This window comes from Bufo gargarizans, chromosome 9 (assembly GCF_014858855.1).
Source record: "Bufo gargarizans isolate SCDJY-AF-19 chromosome 9, ASM1485885v1, whole genome shotgun sequence".
Taxonomy (NCBI): Eukaryota; Metazoa; Chordata; class Amphibia; order Anura; family Bufonidae; genus Bufo; species Bufo gargarizans.
Window position 1 is genome coordinate 173,574,096 of NC_058088.1, and position 12,345 is coordinate 173,586,440.

The 12,345-nt window shown below is 47.8% G+C and overlaps 1 protein-coding gene across 4 annotated transcripts in view; it reads left to right on the forward strand.

The window, feature by feature from the left end:
* The window catches only part of FLNA (filamin A), a 118,103-nt gene that overhangs the window by 56,846 nt on the left and 48,912 nt on the right, over positions 1-12,345 (forward strand). For all 4 annotated transcript variants that reach the window (XM_044268710.1, XM_044268705.1, XM_044268706.1 and 1 more), the window contains 4 exons: positions 10,322-10,570; positions 11,218-11,315; positions 11,846-11,993; positions 12,090-12,208. In XM_044268710.1, coding sequence (XP_044124645.1) covers positions 10,322-10,570; positions 11,218-11,315; positions 11,846-11,993; positions 12,090-12,208 — 614 coding nt within the window. The remainder of the gene's footprint in view (positions 1-10,321; positions 10,571-11,217; positions 11,316-11,845; positions 11,994-12,089; positions 12,209-12,345) is intronic.

Below are 12,345 nucleotides of genomic sequence, written 5' to 3' on the forward strand. Positions count from 1 at the left end.
AAAACATATAAATTTAGCCGTCAGACTTTGCAATCTGCATGTGGCTGAACCCTTAAATGGGGTTGTCCAAGAATGGGGGAGGTTTTTGCAAACTTCCCCTCCCCAACTCTTGGAAAGATCTGTGAAGGGAAGCTTGCGTATCTGATTCTCCTCCAGGCCTGTGATGCTACGTGGGGATCCCTCGCTGTGAACATCTGGTTTGACATCGCCACAGCCAATCGCTGGCCGTGGCAGAGACTGGATGACCTTGCGGTCACCACCACGGCCTGTGATTGGCTACGGAGATTTCAAACGGATGTTTACAGCGAGGGGACCCCAACGGAGCATTGCAGGCCTGGAGAAGGAGGAGCGGAAAGTAGGTAAGTAATCTTCCCTTTAAAGGTCCACAACCCTTTTTAAAGTGTCCATATTTTTATTTATTGCGTTTTTATTTAAAATAGGTTAAGTTCAGCGACTAACTTATCATAACGCCCCATAGTGGTCAGAGCTTTTGTCTGCCTGGTGGAAAGCTCCAGACAGGATGAGCCTTGGAAAGAAAGGTAATTTTAGAGAATGTAGATGAATCCCATGAGGGTTCACTACAGTTTCCTTATTCTGCGGCTTCCGTGTAGTGGACGGCGGTGAATGTATAAAATGCAAGATTCTTTCCATGTCTGCCATTGGGCGGTTGACCTAGTCGGCACCCTATGGCAGCACGGAGCTCGAGAGCACTTTACGATGAAGTAGAAACCGCCATGTGACACCCCATAGACATTTCTATTGAAGCGAGGGAAAAAAAAAGCGGTATGCGCATGGTTGGGATCAGTTTCTTGCAGATCCGCTCTTTGCGGACTGCAAAACACTTGTGGCCTTGTCCACGAGGCCTAAATTAAATGACGTTGGGAGTGTCCTCTTATATAGAATGCCAGGCAGATGGAGGCCACAATGACTGAGAATGGGGGTTAGAAGTGTTAGGCAAGGGCTACACTGCGCGCTGCAAATTTTTATGATGGTCTACGGTGACCCAAGATGGATTTTTCCCGTGACAGTCTCAGTGCGACGCCATAGTCTATCATTATAAAAAAAATTGTTGTGCGACATGCGTTGCAGTGTGGTTGTACCCTATGTGTCGTGTGACACGTCATCGTGTAGCCCTGGCCTAAATGTGTGCAGGAGAGCTTGGCCTCAGCTAGTTGGTTCTTTTGTGCATGAGGGTCGGAGACTTTGATTTGGGCCGGCTTGCAGTACCATACGCTGCCTAAAGACAAGAGTGGCGCTGCTAGCATAAGGGCAGGCCCCCCTCTTGTTTCAGATAATGGAGGGAGACGGTCCGGAGCGTTTTATCTGGCGCCGTGTGATTCCAGCACATCACTTAATCAGAAGTGATATCTTAGGAGCCTGTAAGAGCCCCGAGGACGCGCCGCTTGCACGATCACTTACTGTGCTGTTTCTTTAATGCCGCTCCCTAATCTTGTAAGAACTTGCAAGAAAAGTCTGAATGCTTCCCGTGGTGACAGTGTGTACATACAAAGTATTCATGTATCGGCGCCAGGAATGCCGTTTATTTCCTCTTTATAAGCCTCCTCCTGCAGCTGTTCCATGGAGCTGTCATGCTTGACGAAACCGTGAGAGTCCATACCCGTATATAGCCATATAGGTCCTGTCATCTGAACCCCCCCCCCCCCCCCCCAAGAGTCCACATGCGCTCAGACCACATGCCTTTAGTTATAATGGCTGCCTTCAAAAGTCCATGGTAGAGGTAATTATCATAAAAAAAGCTGTAAAAATCGTAGGCGCTGTCGGGCATACCAGCCAGTAAATCTACCCCTGCAGGAGGCTCTGCTGTTACCTTAGCTTTGTCTGTATGAAATTTTGGGTATTGCACAACCAGGTAGATGGGAAGGGGCCGTGTCCTCTGTAGATCGCTGCAGTAGTAGAACTCTATTTCGTTGCGTTCCCGTGACGCACAGCAAGCAAGGTTTTTGAGTGCGTCATGGGATACTAATCAACAGATCCGGCATGAAACGCAATGTAAGGCCTCATGCACGCGGCCGTTGCTCAACCGTGCCCGTATTGCAGCACAGGCCCCAGCCGCGTGCACACTGCTTCACAGATGCGGACCCGTTCACTTCAATGGCTCTGCAATCCAGAAGGTGCAGTGCAGAACGGAGGCACGGAAGCGCTCTGTAGCACTACCATAGGGTTTCTCTCAATGCCTCCGCACCGTAAAAAAATAGAACACTTTATTTTTGTATATGGATCATGGGCCTGAATCAATCTGCGGCAGCCACATGGATGTAGCCCGTGCATCGTGGACAGCAAATTGCTGCCCCCAATGTATGGAACAGCCGTGTGCATGAGGCCTAAGTCAGTGGTGCCGGATCCACAAAAAAACTCTCCCATTGACTTGCAGTGGATTTGGTGATTGATCTGTCTGGTTCATTTGGGATTATAATACAACAGGATCCCATGACAGATCCAGCAAAAACGCAGATGTGAAAGTAGCTTAGGGCCTCTTTCACAAGAGCGTGACGGATTGGGTCCGGATGCATTCGGAGTGCGTTCAGTGAAACTCGCACCATTTTGCAAGCAAGGTCAGTCAGTTTTGTCTGCGATTGCGTAGTTTTCCACGTGGGAGCAATGCGTTTTTCACACGCGTGATAAAAAAACTGAAGGTTTACAAACGACATCTCTTGGAAACCATCAGTGAAAAACGCGTCGCAGCCGCACTTGCTTGCGGATGCAATGCGTTTTTCACGCAGCCCCATTCACTTCTATGGAGCCAGGGCTGCGTGAAAACGCAGAATATAGAACATGCTGTGGTTTTCACGCAACGCAGAACTGATGTGTGAAAAACAGCACTCGTATACACAGACCCATTGAAAAGAATGGGTCAGGATTCAGTGCGGGTGCTATGCGTTCACGTCACGCATTGCACCCGCGCGGAAAACTCGCTCGTGTGAAAGGGGCCTAAGTGATGTCCACGCTTGGGGGGGAGAGGAGAGAATCTGCCATCTATGTGCTGTGGACTCCTCAGCAGATGTCCATCGCAGAAACGCGTCGCCCTCAAGTTCGTAGTCTAAATGCTATGGATAAATCTCGTGTTTCTTGGTGCAGACTTGATAAATCTGCGCGGCCGTATACAACTACAATATGGATTCAAATTCCACGTGGATTTGACGGATTACTGTATGGAGTGTGCCCCGAAATCTGTACAGGATTTACTGTGTGAACATGCCCTAAAACATCTTGATGATCGGCCATTTTCTTGCTGTGGGAACGGCTAAAGCTCTTACTCCGATTCACTCTCATCCCTGTTACTGTAACACATTACTAATCTGTCTCTTCCCTCCCCCCCCCTCTTTTCTAATCTGTCCTGAATGGTTGCCCTGGGCCGGTCTCTGTGCCCACACCTCTGCCCCGGGCCACTTGTGTTCAAAAAGACTGGCATTTGTTCCATGCAATTCAACCCTTTACCCAGTCGGTGAAAATACATGTGACTCGTTTTGGCATGAGCCTTTTTCAAACATACATGCATGTCTGAAACGCGTCACATGTTGCAGTAATTGCATGGAGCGAGTGTGAAAGTAGCCTAAGGCCACATCAAAAAATGTCAGTTGGACCCGAAACTGTTGTGTACAAATGCTGTTGTTTTTTTTTGGTTTTTTTTTTGGTTTTTGTCCGGCCAAAACTAAGCATTTACTCCTGAAAGCGGCCAGATCACCGCCAGACCTCTATCAGACGGTGAACTATAGAATCCGGCAACGCCAGATCCAGTGATCTGCCGGATATGCTACCGTAGATGTGAATGCGGCCTTAATCTGTCCAGGTTGCCCCACTGGTATCATCACTTATTGCACCCTGCAATTAAGCACTTGGGGAATTGCCACTTGAGTGATTGCTGGAGTCAGGAGGTGCTGGGTGTTGACGCATTGGGCCTATCCTTGCTCTGGATTCTTCGGCGCTACCTCTTCAATGAAAGATGTTGCCAGGGATCTGCAGACGCGAGAACGTATTCTCGTGGAATCTTCCCATACTTCATTGTCCTTGATGGAACGTGCCTGGACTGCAGACTACTGTCCTTTATGTAAAATGCTGCCCATGGATGGGGTAAAGAATGGGCACTTCTATCCTTGCAGATTTCTTCAGCCTTCTCGCCAGTGGGGCACTGCCTAATATTGTACATCCTGGAGACTGCAGGCCCGTTTAGGGCTTGGCACCGCTCGTACCGCAGAGCAGACCTTTACTAGGGGAAGGTATGATTTCACTCTGTTCACTAGGTTTGTTTTGGAGGCTCTTGTTGCGCGAGGAAGTGGGGCTGTGACCAAGGCATGAAGCTGCCCCCCCACCCCCAATCATCTCCTCCTTCCCTGCTCCATCCCCCAGACTGTACAGGGAGGGAGGGAGCCGAGATTCCTGGCAGCAGCTTTCTTGCTGGGGTTTGCCATATATGGCCAAAAAATGTTGGAAACTGCAGCGATTAGCGGAGAAGCCTGCTAGCCATGGAAGTGGCTGCACGAGGGGTGGGGATCTGGGGGGCTGTGCCTCGGACCCTCTGACTCAGCCTGCTCATCATGTCTTGGTGAAGTTTAACGCTTGGCATGCTGGCTGTGGTGCACACAATGACACTTGCCCTGCAGTGCTTTTACAGTGGGTTGTGTTTCGCAAACGGCGCCCCCCCCATGTGCTGACCCTCTATGGCTGGTGCTGCTGCTCATTGGACTGACAAGCGTACGCCTGTAGCAGATGCTTGAGGGAGAGTTCACACGCTGCAGATTTGTTGCAGAAATTTCTTCAACTGAGATGGACTTGTCTTAAGGGGGCGGTTTGTGCAGGGATTTTCTGCAAGCCCCATTCGAATGGATGGAACGGTAGCGGGGATTTCTGCAGCCAATCTGCAATGTGTGAATTCAGCCTTAAACAAATCTAAGCTAAGGGGGGGGGGGGGGGGGGAGAAACATATCAATGTCTTGCAGACCCCGAACTATAGGCGCATGAGCCCTAAGTGGCATTTACATGCAGAATATGTACAAAGGGATATGTGCTGCCAATAAACAAGCAGTTTTATATCCGCCAAAGACTGATGACAAATAGGAGTTTGCTCCTTTGTCAGGTGCCCGGTGGTGGTGAACGAAGGTGTGCCCGATCATCGGCCTATACGAAAGGGCCCTAACATGCACTACTGGGTGACGTGTATGTAGCCCTAAAGTGTAATCAGTTTCACATGTGTATGAACATGCATGTAAAAGTCTGCAGCTGGAATGACCCTTTTTTAAGTTGTATAATGCGTTTCAGTTCTTAAAGGGGTTGAGCCTATATTGACGCCATGTCTTGTAGCCCCACAGGGTGATCACTAATAGATGGGTGGGGGGTCTGAACCACCTATGCACCCTATTCCCTGGAGGGCCCCCCCTTAAAATGACTGAAGCTGCCGGTTGAGCATGTCCACTGCTGCTCATATCTCTATGGGACTGCAAGAGATGGCCGCGTACCACCAGTGCTGGCCTTTATCACAGAGGTGAATGGAGCAGCAATGTGCATGCTCCACCTGCTGCTGCGTTCACTTTGGGGGGGGGGGGGGAAAGGGGTCCCCATTTTTATGATCAGCGCAGGTCCCAGCAGTCAATTACTCACCAATCTAATAGCTAGCACATCTCTGCATGCCTAGGCAGATTGTGGTGGGATTACCCTGTTGGTGCTCTGAGTGATGTTTTCCTTTGCTGAGAGTTGTAGTTCCACAAGCGTACTGATGAGTCTTTGCCTTTTGTCCCGCCTGTGTCTGGCTTGCTCTGTTTTGCTGGATACATGGCAAACTGTCCTGTTCTCAAAGCCTGGGAAAGTTTGGGTTTGGTATCGGAAGAAAACTTTGGGCCGGTTCCACAGCGAGCGAGGAGCGGCAGGAAACATGTAATCCAGTAGCGGAGGCCTTATACGGGAAAAATCCTATATTGTGAAGTCACATGAACTCACGAGTCAGACATCTCAGACGTTTCCTCTGTCTTCAGTTTACAGCCACTTTCTATAACATTTGCAGCCTCTGCTTTGGGACAGTCCGGCTGGGAGAATTCCTTGCATGATGAAACATGTCCTTCAGCACTGGTTGAATTAAGGGGAAATGGAAAATAGCTTAAAGGGGGGGGGGGGGGGGGGGGTCATGTAGTACATCACAACCTCTTCCTAACAAAGCTAGAACCAGCCCTGCACCTCCCATAGATCCAGAGATCTCCCCATTCATTGCTCTGCTAGATTTATATCAAGCTGACAGCTCCGGAGGTGTCCTTTCTGCTGCAGCTCTCTCCTTGTAACTGCCACCCCTTCTATCAGATAGGCATTTGAAGATTTCCACTGAGCATGTGTGACCACCCCAGTGAGGTGGACAGATAGAAATAAACAGCAGGTGGCGCTATTCAGATAACTTGATTAAATAACTAGGGGGGGCTATGCAAAATTTTTCATTACATTCAATTACAAAAGTATTCAAATCCAGATGATGCGTTGCTAAATATGGATTTATTTATTTTTAATCTTGGGATCACCCCATTTACCCATTTTCATGATTACAGACTTTAATGAGAGCTTGAAAATGGCAGTGTCTTATGGGCCTCTTAATGTGACTCTTAAGTAAAGAGCACCTGTCACCTCTCCTGATGGGTAATGCAAGTAGTTACTATAACAGACCTATGTCCTAATTCTTGAGCATCTATTGTTGGGACTCTCATTCCTCTTTTATTCCTACCAGAAGCTATGGTTTGCAGTGAAGTGTCAGATGGGTGTTTACCAGTTGCGGGTGTGTCAGTTTAATACTATCCAATCAGTGCTACTAGCATCAGACTGTACAGGGACACACCCTCAACTGGTAACACCTAGCTGGACCCTCATTGCACACTGCTGGCAATTAACTTATAACTTCTAGCACAACATAGTCCTACAAATAGATGCTGCAGAATTGTTACATGGGGGAATGCGTGTAGTTAGTAAGGCTACTTTCACACCTGCGTTAGGTGTGGATCCGTCTGGTAACTGCACAGACGGATCCGCACCTATAACGCAAATGCTTGTATCCGTTCAGAACGGATCCGTTTGCATTACCATGAACAAAAAATGCAAACGGATCCGTTTTGACTTGCACTGAAAGTCAATGGGAGGCGAATCCGTTTTTAATTGCACCATATTCTCAGTGAAAACGGATCCGTCCCATTGACTTTCATCGCAAGTCAGGACTGATCCGTTTGGCTCTGCATCGTCAGGCGGACATCAAAACACTGCCAGCAGCATTTTGGTGTCTGCCTCCAGGGCAGAATGGAGGCTGAACGGAGGCAAACTGATGCATTCTGAACGGATCCTTATCCAATCGGAATGCATTGGGGCTAAACTGATCCGTTTTGGGCCGCTTGTGAGAGCCCTGAAACGGATCTCTCAAGCGGACCCAGAAACACCAGTGTGAAAGTAGCCTAAAACGGACGTGTCAGAGGTGGCCTTTAGACTTGTGTAACGAACCTGGTCTCCTTAAAGGGGACAATTTTGTTTTACCCAGAAGTTTCCGATAAGGCCTAAATGGTTGCAGACCCATCACGAATTAGATTTGGTGCCAATTTTTGATCAGTTACCCATGTTATATTTGGGCGCTGTGTAAATTAGGTGTAAATGGAATTAATTGGCGATGTGACCAAATGGAATTTAGAATTTAACTGGGAAAATCTGAGGCCCCTATTGATTTGTACCCTTTTGGTGTTGGTTAAAAGGGTTGTCTATATGAATAATAAAGTGTCTGAAATTTACAAACTGTAATTTTTGTATTTTCCGCTTCAGTCTAGTCTTAGGCTCTTTAGACCAGGAGTATGTGGGTGGTCCAACTAGTCTTGGGATATAACTATAGTATGATTGAGAAAAACCGTAACGGAAACCAGGTGACCCGGTTCTAGTCGATGGGTGCAGTTGGTGTCAGTCCTATTCCGAATTCAGCTCTTCCAGTATTTTATTTTATTTTTTATATTTTTTTTTTTTCAGGAACGTAAAAACACAGGCAGAGCAGATGTGAACTTGGCCATACTCTTGTAATCTGGATGCGCTAGGGCCACCTTGGATTCTCTCCCTTTGCTGCCTCGGCAGTTTGGCTTCCCTTCCCGCCTTGTTTGAGAGCTTGTTAAGAGTTCCAGTTGTGATTTTCGAGCCTCAGACTTCTGGAAGACACGGCCCCCCCCTCCTCAGACCTTCACTTCTGGCCTACAGATAAGCATGTGCTGGATGCATTACGCTGAGCGTCCTGTTGCGTCTTCCTTTTGTTATAGCTGTGATGTGCTGCAGAGGAAAGCGGCTTCACAACGTAGCTGGAATCAATTAGTAGTAGTAGTCCTTAAACGTGGATGTTGGACAACCTCCCTCCCTTTTGGGGTCTGGCTGGGTATAGGAAGCCTGTGCAGGAACAGATGGTTTTCTTGGGTTGTAAGCTCTTGTAGTTCTGTATAGTCTGTGCTTGTATATAATGTGACTTCTTATGGTTTTCACTTTCATGTTTGTGTATGAACAGGCGACTATTCGTTGATTGGGTGCCTGGAAACAGTGGGGTAGACATGTAGAACTGGCTGAGTTGCCCATAGCAACCAGTCAGATTCCACCTTTCATTTTTCACAGCTCCATTGGAAAATGAAAGGAGGAATCTGATTGGTTGCTATGGGCAGCTAAGCCAGTTCTACTTTATACCAGTTTGATAAATCTCCCTCAATGAATCCTTAAAAGGGTTTTCTCATCTGAGACAATAGGGGGTATCGCTAGGATATGCCCCTATTGTCTGTCTGATAGGTGCAGGTCCCACCGCTGGGAACCTCGCCTATATCGAGAACTGACTCCCGAAAGTGAAGGAGGGCACACTATGCATGCGCAGCCACCCTCCATTCATTTTCTATGGGGCCACCAAAAATAGAGCGCTGGCTTGGCTATTTCCGTCAGGCCCCTAATGGTGAATGGCAACGGTGGTTGGTCATGTGCAGTGCGCTCCCATTCACTTGGGTGGGGAGAGCGCTTGGTGGTGGCCGGACCGTGACCAGCACCTATCAGACAATGGGGCCATTTCGTAGCGATGTGCCCCCATTGTCTCAGATAAAACAACCCCTTTAAGCAGCCTTTGCCTGTCCCCATACAGGTGATTTCTGCACATAAATGCATTTATCGCCTCATTCCCAATAATTGCCTGCTGATAGGAGAAACTATTAGTTCCTGATAACTGCCCGCCCAGTCACCCCTTGTAAATGTGGCTTACTGATCACTTGTATGGCCATTAGCTATTCCTCCAGACCCTCTTCCATATACATGCACACTTGGCTCAGGCTGAGTGTGCATGTGTTCTCTAGCAGTAACCTATCTCCCTGAGAATGCAAGGATTGAGCATGTTAACATCCTTGATCCGGATTTCCCCTAACCTTTTGCATCGGAGGACCCCCCCCCCCCAATACACATTAGAGGGCTAGTCTAAGGGTCCATTCACACAACTAAGTGTTTTGCGGACCACAAACTGCAGATCCGCGAAATGCGTGTACCAGCTGTGTGCGTTCAGCATTTTGCGGAACGCATGGGGCCAGCACTATGATAGAAATACCTATTCTTGTCCGGAACGGGACTATGGATGCGGACGGCACACTGAGTGCTGTCTGCATCTTTTGTGGCCCCACTAAAAAATAAACGCGTCCGCACCTGTTCTGGAATGCGGACCCAGAAATACGGTTGTGTGAATGGACCCTTAGGCTGCGTTATCCGTTGCGTAGGGAATCCACTTGCCTGATCCAACATCCAGCATTGCAAGACACATCTGTATGCTGCCAGATCACCATGACTATCTCGATCCACGCGGTCGGTTTACGGTATAAATGCTGGGTTTCGTCTGGCATTCATCCTGGAACAGGGTAGTAAAATGGCGAACAGAGGCTGATGTGTATGGCCGGTTTTAGGGAGAACTGGTGTATAAGCAGTTGATCCTGATGGATCGGTGACCAAGGTCAAGCAAGGCTTGCATTGAAAGACGAGGAGCCTAAATATTCTACTGTTATCCGTGGTCTTGGACAGGATTTATCGCTTTGGTATTTATGGAAATCTTGCCAACAAGACTAAACACTGTCTGAGCGTACAGCCTTGAGACAGATGGACATGCTGAAACAGCAAATATTTCTAGTTGTGAATGGCAGACTGACGATAGGTCCTGAATATTGGGTCTGCAAGTGCTTTATAGCGACTAGCGGTAAAACTTCAATATCGCACTAATAATGGCTTCCTGTTTTTTCTTATATTTTTGGCAATATTAGGGGGGAAAAAAATAACTAACTTTTTATTTATTTTTCTTTCTCTCCTGCAGACAGTAAAGCCATTGTGGATGGAAACCTCAAACTCATCCTGGGTCTTATCTGGACCCTTATTCTGCATTATTCAATCTCCATGCCAATGTGGGATGAAGAGGAGGATGAAGAGGTCAAGAAACAGACACCAAAACAGAGGCTCCTGGGATGGATCCAGAACAAACTGCCTCAGCTCCCCGTCACCAACTTCAGCAGGGACTGGCAAAGTGGCAGAGCTCTGGGTGCCCTTGTCGACAGCTGCGCTCCTGGTGGGTGCCTTGAATTGCTCATAGCCACGTCTAGGGGTCCATTCAGACGTCCGTAAGTGTTTTGCAGACCGCACATGACCTGCCCTATGATGGCAATCGAGGACAAGAATAGGACATGCTCCATCTCTGCTGCTGGGCCGTGGAACGGAACTACGGATGCGGACAGCTCAGTCTTTTAAGACTCCATTGAAATGAACGGCTCTGCACCCATTCCGCAAAGTTGCAGAATGGATGTGGAGCCAGAACTACAGACGTGTGACTGGACCCTAAGTCTAAATAGAGGGCTGAACAGGAAAATGAAACCCTATAAATGTAATGCAGAGAATAGGCGGTCGTTTTCTTTGTAATGAATGATGTGTTATCCTATCAATGCCATGATGTGCATCAGAACCACTAGGACATCGTAGGCTGTAGGGCAGGCATCCTCAAACTGCGGCCCTCCAGCTTTTGTAAAACTACAACTCCCACAAAGCCCTACTGTAGGCTGATACCTGTAGGCTGTTTGGGCATGCTGGGAGTTGTAGTTTTGCAACAGCCGGAGGGCCGCAGTTTGAGGATGCCTGCTGTAGGGAATATGTGCACCTTTTGGATCGGCCATCATGATGATGGTGGCAGTGTAAACTGACGGATCTGACCTTTTTTTCCAGGTCTGTGCCCTGACTGGGACTCTTGGGACACCAGCAAGCCCGTGGACAATGCACGTGAAGCCATGCAACAGGCTGACGACTGGTTGGGAATTCCTCAGGTAAATTGACATTTTCCCAAATCTTAAGGCTCCACTCAATCGATGGCGGCCATCTCCAGAGTAATGTGCATTGACATACATTATTAGTATTAATTTTTTATTTTTTTTCTATTCCTTTTTGTTCATTTTACACCAGTGTTTGTGCCGGAAGATGTGCCTGATTTATGACTGGGCGCATGCCTCATCATAAAACAGGCGCATCTTTGGTAGTCCTTGTGGTTGCTGGAAAATCTACACCAGCCCTTGTCGGCGTAGTTTTTGGCAACTTTTACTTTTTTTTTTTTTTTTTTTTTCCCCCTAACGTAAAATTTGTAAATTTGCCGGGGCAGGATTCTTAGCCCAGCCCCAGCCATTCCTTTGACACTCCTTTTTTTTATCAAATGTGCCAAAAAGATCCATACAACTGTTAATAAGTGACCCTGTGTCTTTATTCTCTTCCACTGAACACTTTTTAGACTTGCTTTGGCATGATTATATTGTATAAATCTGTTTTGCTGTACATTGGTCCTTAATCGGCTTATCTTCTGCAGGTGATCACTCCTGAGGAAATTGTAGACCCGAATGTAGATGAGCACTCAGTCATGACCTACCTGTCCCAGTTCCCAAAGGCCAAGCTGAAGCCTGGAGCTCCCCTCAGGCCCAAGCTGAACCCCAAGAAGGCCAGAGCCTACGGGCCAGGTGTGTGGGTTTAAAATGTATTTTTCTTTTTCCCCAGAAGTGTTTTTGGACTTGACATGGCGCTCACTTGGTATAAAATTGTATGAAATTCTTCAGGTATTGAGCCAACTGGTAACATGGTGAAAAAGCGTGCAGAGTTCACTGTAGAGACCATCAGCGCTGGGCTTGGAGAAGTCATCGTTTACGTGGAGGATCCTGCAGGACACCGAGAGGAGGTAAGATGTGAAGTCTTGTATAATGTGAGCTTAAAAAAACTGTTTCAATTCAACTACATTCACAAATCTGTTCTGAGATCCAGCAGTCTGCGGGATCCCCCCTACCTGCAAGAAGGTCTGGCGATGATCCGGCATAA